This window comes from Centroberyx affinis, unplaced genomic scaffold, assembly GCF_046629955.1.
Source record: "Centroberyx affinis isolate AG114_WGS23_722 - 3 ecotype Tasmania unplaced genomic scaffold, CSIRO-AGI_Caff_v1 ptg001373l_1, whole genome shotgun sequence".
Classification (NCBI taxonomy): Eukaryota; Metazoa; Chordata; class Actinopteri; order Beryciformes; family Berycidae; genus Centroberyx; species Centroberyx affinis.
The window spans coordinates 269,481-285,543 of record NW_027279859.1 but is presented as its reverse complement, the minus strand read 5'-3'; the positions used below and the strand labels follow the sequence as shown (position 1 = coordinate 285,543).

Genomic DNA, 16,063 nt, shown 5'->3' with positions numbered 1-16,063 from the left:
AAAGCTTGAGGCAAAACACCATAATTTCCTTTGAAGACAAGAATTGAGAAAATGTAGAATAAAATAAAGAGTTGGTGAACTAGTTAAAATGCCTGAGACCTAATAAACTTTAACATGCCACAGTTCCTAAGTAAGCCTAACGCATGACCAATGCCAAAAAAGCCTAAAAACCGTAACCTATGATAAACTGCACACACAACCAATAAAATAGAATGTATGGAAAAAGCAAAGAAAATATTTAGCACTTGCAACACCTTTTATTATATTTGTATGCAGTAAAATTCTTATCACAATAAGGAAGAAAACACCTCTTAAAACTTTGAACAAAAACACATAACAAAACAACTGCCCATGTTTAGCTCGTAATTGTACATATTTATAGTAAAGAAACATTCTTTATAAATATTGTTTCATCTGTAGCAAGTAAATACCATAATTTAATTACAAATGGATAAATATGGCAGTTGATATTTACAAAAGGAAGGGTGTAGTTACAGAAAATCGAACGGCACAACGTTTATTTTCCTCACAATCTTCCAGATAGTATTTCACAATTCAAACTTGCAAAGCACAAAACATCACAAGTTAAGCCCAGCAAACTAAAATATACATTCACAAGCAAAATATTGTGGTCTGTTTGAGTTAAATGTTAACTTTGGCACTCTTTCCAGTTTATAGATGTTTAGTATAGTACAATCAATTTGCCTTAGGATCACAATATTCAACATTATAGTACAATTTTATCGTAGTATGTGCACTAAAAGTCCAGTTAGAGAAATAGCTACCATTGAAGGAACATCTATACACCAAAGACCGACAAACTCTATCACAACCAATGGGAAAGAGGGCATTTAGTAATTATTTACAATATGGAATACACCTCGACTATAATACATATTTTCCTCTGTTGGTAATTGTCATCTTTCCTGGTGAATTCAAATGCTTTCCAAAAAAAAATGTTTGTGTGTGCCTCTTGTGTGCACATGTGTCCCAATCTCCTGTGTTGGATGGTCCAGTGCTGTGAAATGAGTGTGTGTTGGTTCATTTCAGTTTAGTCCTAAACATACCATTCACTGAAATTGGAGGATAGGCCACTGTGGCTGGTGGTGTTGTGCACAGCTGAGGCTGGAGACAGGTTGTTGTTGCTTTGGGTCTCGGTGGTGGGAGACACCAGGCCTGGAGGTGTGGAGGATTCATAACCAGAGCTGGCCGCTGGTGACGAGTCCGATGCTGGCGGGGAGGCTTCATGGACCTGTAAAAAAACATCAACACAAATGTAAGTATTTCTAAGGAGATATAGGCCTGAAAAAAATACACATAGTATTTAAAGGAGACTGTGAATTTGATTAACAAGATGGATAATGTGAAGAGTTATATCAAAACCCAAAACACTATCACTATCATAATCATATATGTGTTTCTAATCCATATAAACATTGCATATATCTAGGCCTAATAGTGTAGGGGTCACTCATAAGTATTCACTCAGTCACACACACACACACACACACACACACACACACACACACAGCAGACAGACGGGGTATTTACCTTCATGTGTTTGCGCAGAGAGCTGGGATGTGTGTAAGACTTGTCACACATTTTGCAAAGATAAGGCTTGTCCGACGTGTGAACGTGCATGTGTTTCTTTCGGTCGCTGCTGTTTGCAAACCTTCTGTCGCAGCTCTCAAACTCACACTGGAACGGTTTCTCCCCTGCAGAAAGCCAAGAGACAATCAAACAACACGTTAGATATTGTTATTCAGAAAGGCCTCGGCCTGAGTAGCCCAACGTCACGGAGCTGCAGCCTACAGGCCATTTGGTGAGTGAAATTCAAATGTGCAAAGTTGTTTGGGTGTTAGAGTGACATGGATGGGCTGTTTAAATTACGGCAATAATGCTGTGAAGACGCCTCATAATATGTCACCAATCCTCTAATTAAACATTTAAAGCTTATCTTAAATGTAAATAAGAAGTTGTGCCGTCTTATTTAGCCTAAATAATGCGCATAGTGTTTTGGGGGGTGGAAGAGAGGAACAAGGCCGCCCTCAGTAGGCCTACAGAAGGCGCACCATTTGCTAGGAAACAATAAAAATCTAATTAGCACCTGACCAATTCCATGGCACCGTACCACAACGAATTCCCCAAGAAAATAAGTCCAAATGTGAAAGGCTGGTAATGGCCCTGTCTAGCACCTTGGCTCCTATCAAAGGAACGCATAAGAAAACAAAAGGCATTCCTCATGCATAAACTGCAGCGTTGTTGTGCTCAGCTAAACCTATACGACGGCATACAACTCCCAATCTACAATTAAATTACAAATCGATAAAAAAAATAAATATGGAGAATTTCTCGATGGATAAAGTGATAAAAATCGATGTGGAAAAACGAGGGTGAGACGTGAATTGTAAAAGCGCAGTGTCGCGTAAACATTAAACCAATTGATGAGATTTACTACGACCAGAGCTGCGCTACACGGTGCACGCAATGCGCTCCTACTGTCGCCTTTGACCCATTTCTTTCTTTTTTTTTTTTTTTAAAGTTTACCACACACCATAAACCATCGTCAGACCCGGTTACATAGTTTTGTACACGTTTGTAAAACGTTACACATTCGGAGAATTGGGAAAATGTTTCTGGTGTGACCGTATAGTGGAGAAATAAATTATTCTGCTACTACAAGGTCTTTTTGTTTTTTTGTTCCTGGATGTAGTCCTAAACCTACTTTGACTGCATGAGCGAATATCTACTTTAGCTGCCTAAAAATAGCCACAGATAATTAGATTCAATTTGAGTTTGTGGTGATAGAGCATGGCTATATTTCGAACTCAGCGGAAAAATAATGCACATGCAAGGCTACACTCGTGAACATTTATAACAATAACACAAAAACGTGTGCATCTTTGCAATGGAAGTAAAATACATAAAAGCCTCTACGACGGTATAATAATTACCTGTATGCGTTCGCTTGTGTATCTTCAAGTTTTCCGACCTTGCGAAGACCTTTCCACAGCCGGGGAAAGGGCATGGAAAGGGTTTCTCCCCGGTGTGCACCCGAATGTGGTTCACCAGTTTGTATTTCGCCTTGAACGGTTTGCTCTCCCGGGAGCACTCCTCCCAGAAGCAGACGTGGTTACTCTGCTCCGGTCCCCCGACATGCTCCACCGAGACGTGCGTGACCAACTCGTGCATGGTGCTAAAAGTTTTGTTGCAACACTTCTTGGGGTTGCTGAGCTGCTCGGGGTCGATCCATTTGCAGATGAGCTCCTGCTTGATGCACTGCTGCCTCATGTAGCGGAAAAAGGCACCGGGGTGGTGGTGGGCTGCCATGTTCATCCCCATGTTCATATTCATCGAGCCGTACTGGTTGTGGAGCTGCGCCGCCGAGTACGGGTCGGTCCTCGGGCTGGAGACCTGGTGGTACTGGTCGGAGCGTCCGAAAACTTCTCCCGGTAGTCCAAGCCTCATTTGCCCGTTCAGCACGTTCGGGGATCCGTGGGACCCATGCTGATCGTGGATCCCGGGGAACAGAATGTGGCCTTGACTGTCTGTGTGGGAGTGATGGAGGGATCCCGCCGTGGGGCCAAAAATAGTATGCTGGCTGCTCGCCGGAGAGGATTCTCCGAAGCCACGACTACGAAAGAGAAAGTCCCTGGTGGAGTTGAAAGGAGAGCTTGCATACGAGGTGACATGGGCGGCGTGAGCCCCCAAAGCCGCAGCGGGGTAGCCCGGCGCCTGGGTGGTGAAGGCAGAGCTCTGTCCCGGAGAAAGATCATGGTTCAGCTTAAACGCACCCATGTGTGCGGAGTCTACAAAGCTATTTTGTGCCAAACTCAAGTCTCTCTCCTGCATCTCGCTCGCTGAGTGATGCCTGGCAAATGAGCCCACTCCCAGTCCGGGAAACTGGTGACCAGCATCCAATAACATTATTTCAGAGAGCGGATTTCTGTTCGAATCAGTGCGGGATTTACAGCTACAGCGACAAAGTGAAGGGAAAAAATTCAAATGTTAATGCTGGTACGCAACGATTCAACTTCCAACCTTGGAAACACCATATCAGGCGTGATTCAAAACGCTGATCCGCTCATGAGGAAAAAAAACAGCTTGGCTTATCGGCGACTGGATTCACTTGTAGTTAACTTATGAGTCAAAAATCCCAATGTAACGAAGTGAAGAGTTTCCTTGTGCCCTTTTCCTCTTGAAACTGTGACAGTTGGTTGCTTTTAAATACATTCGAAGAATTGAATAATTATCTTACTAGGTGTCCTTCGCGTGTACAGAGAGAGGGTCGCTGGAGCATCTCAGAAATTGTTGTTCCGACTGGATATGTGTTTATTTCTCTGGCTTGCCTGTGTTTATCGCGGAGGGTCCCTGTTTCTCCGTGGACTGGCTCTACCTCCTCTTCCGCCCCCTTTAACTGGAGCCCGTTCATTCATTCCTCGCAGTCTCATTGGCCACTGCGCCTCATCAATCCCAGGTGCCCCTCCAATAGCAGGTACCGCTTTGGCGACTTAATAGCGCAACGCCATTTTCCACTAATAATTACCGCCTACTTTTTAGGAGAAGATTTTGGGGGGTATGGGCGAAAGGAAGACAGTGAGAGAGATGAGAAAACATTGTGTGTGTGTGTGTGTGTGTGTGTGTGAGTGTGTGTGTGTGTGTGTGTGTGAGTGTGTGTGTAGGTGTGTGTGTGTGTGTGTGTGTGTTTTCATTCCGTAGGTGATGAGTTATGGTATGTATAAACAATGCAAATACGATGGGTGTCGACATTTGAAGGGAGCCGACAACAATAGATTGGAGAGAAAGGCAAATGTCTACAGCAGAAAAAAAAAGAAAACACTACCCAAGTTATACAGAGTGTGGTGGGTTAGGAAATTGATTATTGGTTGTTTGCATAACTTAAACATAATGCAGCAGCTCTGTGTATATTACATTTTTGCGCTTAAATAAATGAACATACATAATTATGCAAATCTAAATAAACATCTATAACGTATGCAATATTGTTGCCACATTTACCCAGAACGTCACCTAAAATGACACTACCCATGCACGCCACACGTTCAACACTGCATGCAAGGATTGTGATAGAAGGTAAAAGAGTAAAATAATTTCCAGGCATCTTAGGTTCTATCAACGTCATATCCTTGAGTAATAAATTAATTAATGGACATCCCAAACCCAACTTGAAATATTTAATTTCTATAAGTACAAGTTTCTCTATGGCAGGATAGCCTGCATTGAGCATGTTATGAATGTAATACACAAAAACAGGACTTTTTACACTTTGATTCACTGCATTAGAGCTAACACGCCTCCTTTTCCCAAGCAAATTAAAGATTCCTCTAAAAAGAAAACATCATTTCCAAAGCAAAATATACATAAATATACATCTGAGATGCTGAAATATGACTTCAATTATCTACTCCCTCCCCCCCTCTAAAAAAGATGGTTCTCCCAGGGCTCTTTGTGGGTAAAATGATGATATAGCCTATAGAATCATTAAAATTTGATGAAAATCTTGAACCACTAAAAAATTCTCCACAGCTGAAAAACCATCTGTGGTTCCACATAGTGGTTTTTCAGTGGTCCGGTGGTTTACCAGTGGTTACAGAACCACAACTGGGCCTTTTAGTGGTACTTTAGTGGTCTCACTTAGATCTGCCAGTGGCTCCTCTTGGTTCTTTAATGGTTCCATGTGCTATTACTGGTTCTGCTTGAATTTGCTATGCTGCTTCAGTGGTTCTCAAATCCACCACACCAATTAAGTTACATGCTATGGTGGTGAACTGGTCTAGCCATCTGCCCTTGGAGCCAAGTTAACCATTGGTGACCTGCAGGTCGAACCTTTCTTGAACTCACAGTGCTGAGTTTCCACCATAATAATGCTTAAATAAAAGTTGGATGTTTTTCAGTTGATAATGAATTGCCTGGTTTTGAAATGGTGCTATAGCATCCTGTGAAGATGGTTCTTTAAAACCCCTTGTTGTACCACAAGTGATTCCCCTAAGCCATACAACCACTATTTGGCACTGTTAGCCTTCTCATTTTCTATATGGGGCTTCCTCTGTGGTTCCCATATATTACAGACACAGCCATACAGAACTGAAAGAGGGAAGTCAATATTTCAAAGCACGTTTGTGGTTCATTTACTGGCACCTTTCCATCCAAAGCACACACACACACACACACACACCGAATCTCCGTTTAAATTGAGGTATAGGCCTACACGACAGCTGCTCATTCAAATAGTCGCTTTAAGTGAAAGGAAGTTTACTTACACTTTCATCAAATTAAAGTCCCACAAGTGCTCCCGTTCCAACACACAACAAACTTTCTCTTGTCTCTCTCGGCTCTCCGATGCTCTAAGCGACAAATAATGGGGAAGGCGAGGTGAACGTATAAAAACTTTTGAAATTGTGTGTCTCTTAGCTCAAAGTGGGGCAGCCTGAGCGTTGTGTGCTATTCTTCCATGTCTATTTCAACCCGCGCCACAGGAAACGCAGGAGCTGATCCAAGTTCAAAGTCACGTCTGCCGACCTCTATAAGAAGTTCTTTATTTCTCTGGAAAACCACAAAAACCTTCCCTAGATAGGAAGAAAGAGAAAGAAAATTAAAAAGAAAGAAAACTCAATCGGCCAGAGGCGCATGGCTGCGGGTTTCCCTTCTGCTTCTAGAAGAAAGGGGTCTTGCCTATTGAAAAATCCCCCAAAGACCAGTATTTCAACAGGTTTTAGGAGCAGGAATACAGGGTGAGATATGGCCCGCAGATGTAAAAGAATAAATCACATGAAATATTATCCGGGATGTCATCTAACATATGACTATTTTAGAGTTGCCAAAACGTAGTAGCCGAGTCATTACATTGTGGATATACAGCGAGGCTTATACATAAAGTCAGCACATCCCATAACGGCGCGCTGCCTGTGTGTTATACAGGCTAAGGGCGTATTTCACTTCTCTAGTATTTGACAGTATCAATATGTTGACGCGTTGGAAGGTTACTTGTGTGGTTTCCGTGACCTTGTGTTTCATGGATGTTTGACCTATGACCCGTTAAGACCACATATGTTGCCCTCTTGACTCCTTTTGGTAAAATAACCCTTTTTATGACAAAGCGTCTTTGTTTTAAAAGAAAGAAAAAAAAAAGCGTTTAAGAAGTCCCCCTTCCTCTGTCTGAGGCATCGACAGCTTTGGGGAATTTGAAAGCTATAAGTCAAGGAAAATTAACCCATTCCTTGATGAAAGTTCGCTCTGGAGTTTTCCCCTTAATTTTAGATAATTAAAGTGCGTTTTATGTTATGCACAGTCTATTTCAAAATCCTATTCAATTTCATTAGATAAATATGGAGAATTAGGCTAGATAATAAAAAAAAAACAATGTCACAAAAATCTGTAATTTGGCATAATATAATATTTGCAAAAATCGCAAGTACATAACATTTATACAAATTGCCATGTCTAAGTGAATGGGATAGTAATCCGAATATTTTAATTATACGTCCTGCTATTAATTTGCAGTGTTGGCAATGCATGGGTTATGATCCTTTTTATTTGGTGTTTAGCTTAATGTGTATGCAGTAGTGGCCCCTAAACAAATCATAAACAATGTACCCACTGCTATTCTGTGATTTATGAGTTACCAGAAGCTCTCAAGGAAAGACATTTCATTGGAGCAGTGCTTTCTTTATTTATTTAAGACAACAGTACACATGTGACCCAGTGCTCAGTTTCGGAAAACGTGACCGGTAATCATGAATGTATTTCACATTTTAAATGATAAATATATTACACAATATAGAGAGTTTAATTCTAATGTGCACGTGAAATGATATGAAATATGACAAGCTTGTATTAATGTGAGAGACGAGCAGGCCCGACATAACTGTCTCAACACTAGTGTATGTACTGACCACCTAAACAGCCATGTCTAATCGTAAATTGACAGATTCATTCTTTCAAGAGGAAAAGCTCCAATTTAACAATTTTATCTAGATTTCGGGGTGAAACTCCTATTCATACAGTTCAATTGTTGATTATCAAGTTAATAAATCAACAGTCCATGCAATAGGCCCATAAGATGATGTAAATCCTTCCTACTGAAATATGATGAAAATCAAATGTAGAACATGCGCTTACTTTGATTTAAGTGTTCAATGATGAAAAACAAAAGTTGGTGTGGATTTAATATTTTAAGATACACATTTTTAAGGAAAACCCAGTTTTTTGTTTTGATATTTTTTGTCAAAGTTACCAAAAGTTTGCACACCTATATGTGATGTAGTGATTTGTTATTTCAGACCAGCTATCACAAATCGATTCCAAATGTGTCTTTGAATTAAGATATATTAAATCGATGACAGATACACGTCCTGCTGAGAACAGGGACCATTCAAGGGGCGTGATCCGTCACATAAAGTGAACTTGTATACAGTTTAAAAAGTTTCTTCCCACTTTAGTCATAACTGCTCATAAAAGTGAACATGTCAATATGTTGATAATGATGGATAACCTGACGAGTATGAAAAAAAAAACACCTATGAGACTCATTTTTACATATATAGGTCTTCCTTGGGCATTCAGTGAAATATTATAACATTGATTTAGGCTGCGCCACTGTTGTTAGACTATATTTTATAGTGTAAGCATCTATTTGTCACAACAGGCAAAAGTCTGCTTTCCTTTTTTTAAATATTGGCACCAAGACTGAAATGGTTTTAATGTGAGATTTTATTGATGCGTCATGAAACATACGTGAGCAAATAAAATTTTAAGGCAAATTCTTGTGTCTTTATTAGCTACAACATTATAGTATGATTTGGATGACAAGTTTAAATAGCCTACTACCCAAAACTCTGTTTAAACTGAACTTCTTAGGATTTAAGTGCAGCAGTCTTATTCTTTACTTCATGCACAGGCTTTGCCTGTTATCCATAGAATGCTGGAGAATATATGCTACGGAGAGAAAAGATTAAAATGAACAAAACCCAGTTTATACATATAAACCTATTACTGACAACAGAATTGTCTTACAAAATAATGTTAAATATTCCAATGGAGGGGAAATGATTGCATAATTTAACAATTCAATGTCAGTTTCACAAATGTGCCCATGGTTCTTTTTTATATTTTCCTGACAAGACGTTTTAAGTCTTGTAAACAGTGTTGTAGAACATGCATGCCTTCATATATCCACAAAACCTTCTTAAACGATTTATTTTATTAACTACTAGCCATTAAACATTCATGCCATTGATATGATGTTTTTGCCTCTTTTTTACACTTTAGGCTCCATATCCAGCGGTAGGCTATGGCTTTTTTTTATGGCGACATCAAATCAATAGTAAGACATTTGGAAACAACCTAACCAGTGAGCAGTTCCATAACAGTTTTCACATAAACTGACATTTCGGTCATCCACATGCACCAGCACCAGTAAACAGTAAGCCGCACAAACAGATTTGCTGGTAACTTTGTGAGTACAACTTTTTGGAGTCAACAGCGATAAAGAGAGTGAGGGGGCGGAACCCTGCTGAGCCCCTGCGCTGAACGACAGCCAATCGCTTCGTTCTCTTAACTGCCAGTCACCGAAATCCGTCCAATACCCGCAGTGCCATTTCTAAACTGTATTCCCCACTGTGTCCTCCAACTGTTGTATGTTCTGCCAATCGCTTGAGGACAGAGTGGGAAAAGGAGCAAGCAGAGTTAGAAGCAGGACAAAAGAACTTATAGACCCCTTATATACATATATTCCTAATGTTTTAGATAGCGTGGTGTGGGCAAAAACAATAGCGGTGAGTGTGGATGGACTTGACAGTGTAGTTATGGAACCCCCTTTAAGCAAGAGGAATCCGGCGATAAGATTAGCGGATTTGGCAGCGACTCAACCCCTTCCTCATCAGAATATGACAGGCTTCCCGGGGCTAGGGGGGCATCACCCTCTCTCCCACCATGCCCACCTCCACCCTGGGGAGCTGGGCAACGACCCCGGAGTGGCACTCACTCCATTTGGACCAGAGCACATGGCACAGACAAATGCTCTCAAACTTAGCCCATCTCAGCACATTCAGAGCCATCCCGAAGCCCAGACCGCGGCATCTTTCACTTCTGCTCAGACCACAGTTGGTTTCCCCGTGGCTCACCCCCACTCAGGCTACTCAAGCAGCAGGGACTTCATCCTCAGGAGAGAACTCTCAGCCTCTGCTATGCATGCACTTGGCGACCAGCATAGTTCCGCCTCCTCCCCTCATCACCATGGCATGTTCATCTCCCCAACAGGTGCTTATGGGCACACGGAAAGTGGGGCCCATCCACTTTTCACTGGACTTCACGACCAGGCGTCCCCAGGTGCCCACCACCATGCCCTCAACGGGCAGATGCGCCTGGGTATACCGGGGGACATCTACGGCAGGCCAGAGCACTTCGGGCACAGGCCAGAGCATTATGGACCCTCTTCCCTCCACAGCTACAACTCCATGAACCTCAATGTGAACATCGCTTCAGCTCCTCACGGAGCGGCGGGGGCGTTTTTAAGATACATGCGGCAGCCCATAAAGCAAGAGCTAATCTGCAAATGGATTGACCAGGAGCAAACTTCCAAAAAGCCCTGCTCGAAAACTTACAGCACCATGCACGAATTGGTCAACCATGTCACCGTGGAGCATGTCGGGGGACCGGAGCAGAGCACGCACGTCTGTTTTTGGGAGGAATGTCCACGGGAGGGAAAGGCGTTCAAGGCAAAGTACAAACTGATAAATCACATCCGAGTTCATACGGGAGAAAAGCCCTTCCCGTGTCCTTTCCCAGGTTGTGGAAAAGTGTTCGCTCGTTCGGAGAATTTAAAGATTCACAAGAGGACTCACACAGGTCAGTAGAAAAAGCGATCTAATTGTGTAAAAACCTGCATGAATAGCATGAGCCACCCAGAGACCGCTATGTGAAACTTATCGCTCGACCCGAGAGCATTTTTTATCCACCAGAGTCGTTTATTCTTGATTTACTATTGACATCCTATAAGCCGATGGATAGTGCGTGACCGTGCGTAATTGCGCGCACTAGCGAGCAAGTAAGTTTTATTGAATGACGCATTCGTACGGTGAGTAAACGTGTTTCATTTCCTTTCTGAAACATAAACTTTTTTTACTCGCGTAGACGTCTGCGGTAGGCGTGAGGGGATTATGGCATATGATTTGTAAAACGTGCTTACGTACATGCAAGAAGGCACTACAACACGCGCAAATGTAGTTATCCACAGGCGTAGGACGTTTACGTAAAAAAAATCTGTTTATTTATGGTCAAGTACATGATATTTTTATCTTAACAAATACCAGACCAGGTTCTAAATTAAAGGACTGTAAAATAAGACAAATAGATAAGAAACCTATTGGATAGTAGTGTAGCCATTTGTGTGCTCCTAGCCACAAGTTGTATAGGCTATACTGGTGTTGTGCTGTTGTCTTTAGAAAAACAAAAATCATCCGGATATACTGTCCAACCACAATAATGGCGTCAGAGCAGCTCAGTTACAACGTGATTAAACATTGGCCAGAGTCGAATAGTGCTGAATGTAAAGGCTCATAGCAGACTAACTTCCAACTGTTCTAAAATATATAAACTGCGCTAAAATGTTGTGGTTCTGTCATTGGGGATTGTGTTTAGACCAGGAAAGAGCTTCATTTTGCCCCTTATGCCTCCAGTAATCAGAGGCCTCCACTTTACTGAATGATGGAGAATGCCCAGGGAAAGAAATATATTTCACAAAAGTAACCTCCCAATATCCATAGCAGTCAGTGAATTCTGTAAATTCTAAGTGTTGTAATTCACTGTTTATTTATTTTGCAAAAGTAAACTAGGCTATCCACAAGTTTTGTGTGTATCCCAGCTATTGATGATGTTATCTATCTATGTGTGTGTGTGTGTGTGTGTGTGTGTGTGTGTGTGTGTGTGTGTGTGTGTGTGTGTGTGTGTGATAAGTTATGGGTACATAAACGGCTCCTTGTGGTCCTGAGTGCACCTTTCCTCCCACATGTAGCCAACAGGCCTAGTGACATGTTACACGTGTTCACACAGGAACAGGCTTACATGTGGGATCGCGTGCACTTATAGATGTTTAGTGAACGAGCTTTGCTGAAAAGGAAGCCCCAGCGGAGAGGAGGGCTGCTACACCGAGCATTTATGGAGTAATTGGCCTTCATAAAGTATTTAACATGGTATGCTGAGAAGCAGTTAGGAGTTCAGATAAGTTGTTGCATGGGCCAATTTTTAGAGAAGCCAGTAGGAGGCATATAGGAGGGCTGCTTGACCCAATCAAAATTAATTTTCCATTCTAATGCAGTCTGCTGTACTGATGTGTTTAAGGTAAATTAGTCTCTCCCATGGCTCAGACAGTGTTTCTGGGCTTCGACACTGTTATGTCAGGCTGCACTGAATGTATCTGTTTTCCATTTCATTCAAGGGGAGAAACCTTTCAAGTGCGAGTTTGATGGCTGCGACAGGAAATTCGCCAACAGCAGCGACAGGAAGAAGCACTCTCACGTCCACACCAGCGACAAGCCTTACTACTGCAAGGTCCGCGGCTGTGACAAGTCCTACACGCACCCGAGCTCCCTGCGAAAGCACATGAAAGTACACTGCAAGTCCCCACCGCCCCCTTCCTCCACCACCGCCGCCTACATTTCCTCCACAAACCCTCTCGGAGACCCCCTCTCGCCCGGCTCAGAGCCGCACAGGAACCGCTCCACAAACCTCTCGCCTCAGGTTACCAACCTCAATGAGTGGTACGTGTGCCAGGGCAGCGGAGGACCGAACCACCTCCACACCCCCTCCAGCGATGTGCCAACGTCAGATTCAGACGACGAGGACTCTTTCAGAAATTCAGACCCAAGGACAATGCTCTGATGCCATGTTTACAACCACCTGGACTCTCAAAAATGCTCATCCAGTTGTTCTGTTCAAACTGTGTAGGCCCAGTGGAAACTGATCGAGTGCATAGCCCTAGCAGTGATTTTTTTTACTCTATGTAATACTACACGGTTGTGCTAACCATGTGATAACTTCATTATTATCGTGGACGTAGGCCTAATTACACGAGGAACAGCTGCCTTTGCCATGCACCCTCCTCCTTTCCTTAAAACGCATGTATATCACAACTTTGGCAAATCAAACACGACATTGAGATGAGAGTAATGAATTTCAACACTGACATGAAAGGAGATGTATTCCTTGAGACAGAGAAGCTTTCTTATTTGAGAGGACCAAAAAAATGTTTATGGGAACCTTGATCTGAACAGAACCTTTCATAATGGAGAATAATCATTTTTAAAACAGCAATACGCAGGGTTTAGCTAACAGCATGACTTAAGACTCAACTGGTGAGATGTGCTAAAATGACATCGCTCATATGACCTCCCGTCATCCCCTTGCAGTTTAATAACTGGCCTAGTATCAATCACTGTCAAATTCCAGACATTGTAAGGAAAACAAATGGTTTTGCTATAAAACCCACGAGTGGCAGCGAATAGTTAATGGTCAGTATCTAGTAGATGAGGTTTGTTTATTCCATGTGATTCCTCTAAGATGTGGTACAAACTTTGATCAACCAGGAAGGAAAAAAAAATGTGGAAAAGGCAAACATTTGAGTGTCTTAAGGGTTCTCATTTAACTTTTGAGATTTATACCATAAGTTTGTTTGGATGGAATTTTGTAATATTTAAGAACTATTTAAGACTATATTTTATGCAAAAAATACACCAGTGTTATGCTCGTTAAAGAGTACGAATAAGTCCCTTGAGACCCTAAATGTGTACACTGACAGGCTTTGTCCCTGAAGGATTTGTATATATGTAATTGTATTGATGCTTGTGAATGTTGTAGTTTTAATTACGAAAATGTTGTTTTGTACATTGTAATTTATTTGCTGATATCAATGTTGTACTGGGATTACAGAGACACCAAAGAATAATAATATCAGTTTTGGTGATATGTAGTACTGATGTTTTTTTTTATTGTGTTCTGTAAAAGAAAAAAAAATAATTTTTACTTGAATAGGCTGTGTAATGTGAAAAGTCCCTTTCTCGCATGCCCTTTTGTAGTGATCTGTCTTTCTCTTTGAGGTGCATGGTGCCGTTGGATATGATGGATAAAAAAAAATGATGAATCAGCTATGATTGTGCAGACCCTTGATGTTCAAAATCAAATTTACAATATAAAATCATGCTAAAAAATAATAAACACACCAGGACATATAAAGTAAATAATTAACAAGTGTCATTCCGTCAAATGATTATGTTTTATGAATGGATTTGATTAATCAGAGTTTTGGACATAAGAGAATTACAGTTTTTAAATGGACTGGTCATTCAGAAATTCAGCTCTACAGTCTGAAGAGTGCAAGATTGTTACTTTTTTGCAATATTTTAGTAAGTTGTACTTTCATTGTTAAACAATTATTTCAATTTTAACATAGCCTACCATAATGTGAAAAGTAAATAAGAGTCAACAAAACTTCCAGAATGTCACTGTCACTTGCCAACGAAGGGAGAAGAAATATTAGCAGTAGCCTTCTTAAATTCATATCTTCACATTTCTATAAAATGTCCACTGTTATCTCTCGAATAGGCCCAACGGGCCAAAGAGGAGGCTAGTATAAACCAATCACTGGGCTAATGGGGAAACTTAGAGCCCCCTGATGGCGCTACCTCTGAAAGGCGCGACCGCACAAAGCAGCCGAGGCATGAATCATTCATGGGAAAAATAAAAGATAAAAGATATCTGACAATAAGCAAGACCTTGTATAGAGTGTATAAAACAAGTCCCCCCTCTTATTTCCTCCATTAAAACGCACAATCTCACTTTCAAAGAGTTGCCTGTCCAGTCTATAGAATTAAAATTGACCAACGCGAGTCCTGCACCACTTCAAAGGCTGCTGCTTCTGAGCGGAAGGCTGGCCGCTTTGACAGTCTTCATGGTGCGTTAGGATTTCTATGGCAATTGGGTAGTGAGACGCTCACATTTGAATATGTCTGGTTGAAAAACACTAACTGCCACTAAATGAACTGTAATCAAAGCGCAGGATGCACCTTCTCCCGAAATCGTCTGATATGTTGCCACAAATACATTGTTGACAGGTAAATGACACAGAAGCACACAGCCGCTCTGGTTGCATTTGCCTGGTAAGTGTAAGGGAGGAGGAGGGGGGGGGGGTACAAGAGGCTCATGCAAATTGTTACCCCATAAAAAAAACATGTTGAAAATTATGTTCAAATTCAGTGCTGGATCAATTGAGATACACTTGACTTAGGTCAACCTGGAGCACATTCGGACACTATGCATTAAAACACACACTTTATCGACACTTTCATGAATAAAAGTTCAAATAAATTTAATGTAAAGAGCCACATCAGCAGCATCTATGGACACTTCAATAAGAGGCTGCAACTGTATAGGCTTATTTAGTTGTATTATAAAGGGCCTTTGTCACTTTTATAGCATTCTTCTAAGCTTTTCTAAAAACACTATTTATCCACACACTGATGATGCTTAATTCAAAACGAGCGGCTTTGAGTTCCCTCTGGTTTTGTGCGGGGACTTTTATAGCGCTGAGGGCCTGAAGAGTAGCCTGCCTCTTGTAGCTCCTGTTTCGAAACAAGTGCTCCATGAATGTTGCAAAATAAACACGATGAAAAATAACCAGAGATAGTTCCTTCGGCGTGAAAAGGAGGGGGACTTAATAAAAGGAGTGAAGCAGTCACCCTTCAATGAGAAACGCTTTGAAGTAGAACTTATTATCTGAGAAATAGTTTTTGGTTGTCCTAACGACGCTGCTGAATAGGAAAGGCACTCCTTTGTCAGCGATTTGTTCTCCTTTAGTGGGATGCCCGTGGAAATCACTTACATGGGCCACCTTAACATACTGCCTGCAAATCAGTAACTGGCAGAGTCAGACATGCAGACGCCACTTTGGAGAGGACAAAGCAAAAAGTCGCAGTGAAAACGGCGCTCCTTCTCACTCATTGCGCCCTTTAAAGGGGTTGAATGATAATTTCTCAGACGACCGTAGAACCAA

General features: G+C 41.6%; 2 protein-coding genes across 2 annotated transcripts; one reads left to right on the top strand and one right to left on the bottom strand.

Annotated features, from left to right (window-relative positions):
- Window positions 1-1,057: 1,057 nt before the first annotated feature.
- Window positions 1,058-3,927, bottom strand: zic2a (zic family member 2 (odd-paired homolog, Drosophila), a). Its single transcript, XM_071525979.1, has 3 exons — window positions 2,955-3,927; window positions 1,552-1,715; window positions 1,058-1,252 (listed from the first exon to the last, which is right to left on the bottom strand). The coding sequence occupies exons 1-3, from the start codon at window positions 3,925-3,927 to the stop codon at window positions 1,058-1,060; spliced, it is 1,332 nt and encodes a 443-aa protein (XP_071382080.1).
- A 5,873-nt stretch (window positions 3,928-9,800) lies between these two features.
- Window positions 9,801-12,897, top strand: zic5 (zic family member 5 (odd-paired homolog, Drosophila)). Its single transcript, XM_071525977.1, has 2 exons — window positions 9,801-10,866; window positions 12,455-12,897. Exons 1-2 carry the CDS (start codon window positions 9,825-9,827, stop codon window positions 12,895-12,897), a joined length of 1,485 nt encoding a protein of 494 aa, XP_071382078.1. The 5' UTR covers window positions 9,801-9,824.
- The last annotated feature ends 3,166 nt before the right edge of the window (window positions 12,898-16,063 follow it).

Excerpts from the sequence above, each read along its gene's own strand:
- zic2a (XM_071525979.1), bottom strand. The coding sequence starts at position 3,927 with ATGTTATTGGATGCTGGTCACCAGTTTCCCGGACTGGGAGTGGGCTCA. Across the intron at positions 1,716-2,954 it reads ACACAAGCGAACGCATACAG|GGGAGAAACCGTTCCAGTGT; the intron begins GTAATTATTATA and ends GGCTTTCTGCAG. Across the intron at positions 1,253-1,551 it reads CTCTGCGCAAACACATGAAG|GTCCATGAAGCCTCCCCGCC; the intron begins GTAAATACCCCG and ends GTTTTTTTACAG.
- zic5 (XM_071525977.1), top strand. The coding sequence starts at position 9,825 with ATGGAACCCCCTTTAAGCAAGAGGAATCCGGCGATAAGATTAGCGGAT. Across the intron at positions 10,867-12,454 it reads TCACAAGAGGACTCACACAG|GGGAGAAACCTTTCAAGTGC; the intron begins GTCAGTAGAAAA and ends ATTTCATTCAAG.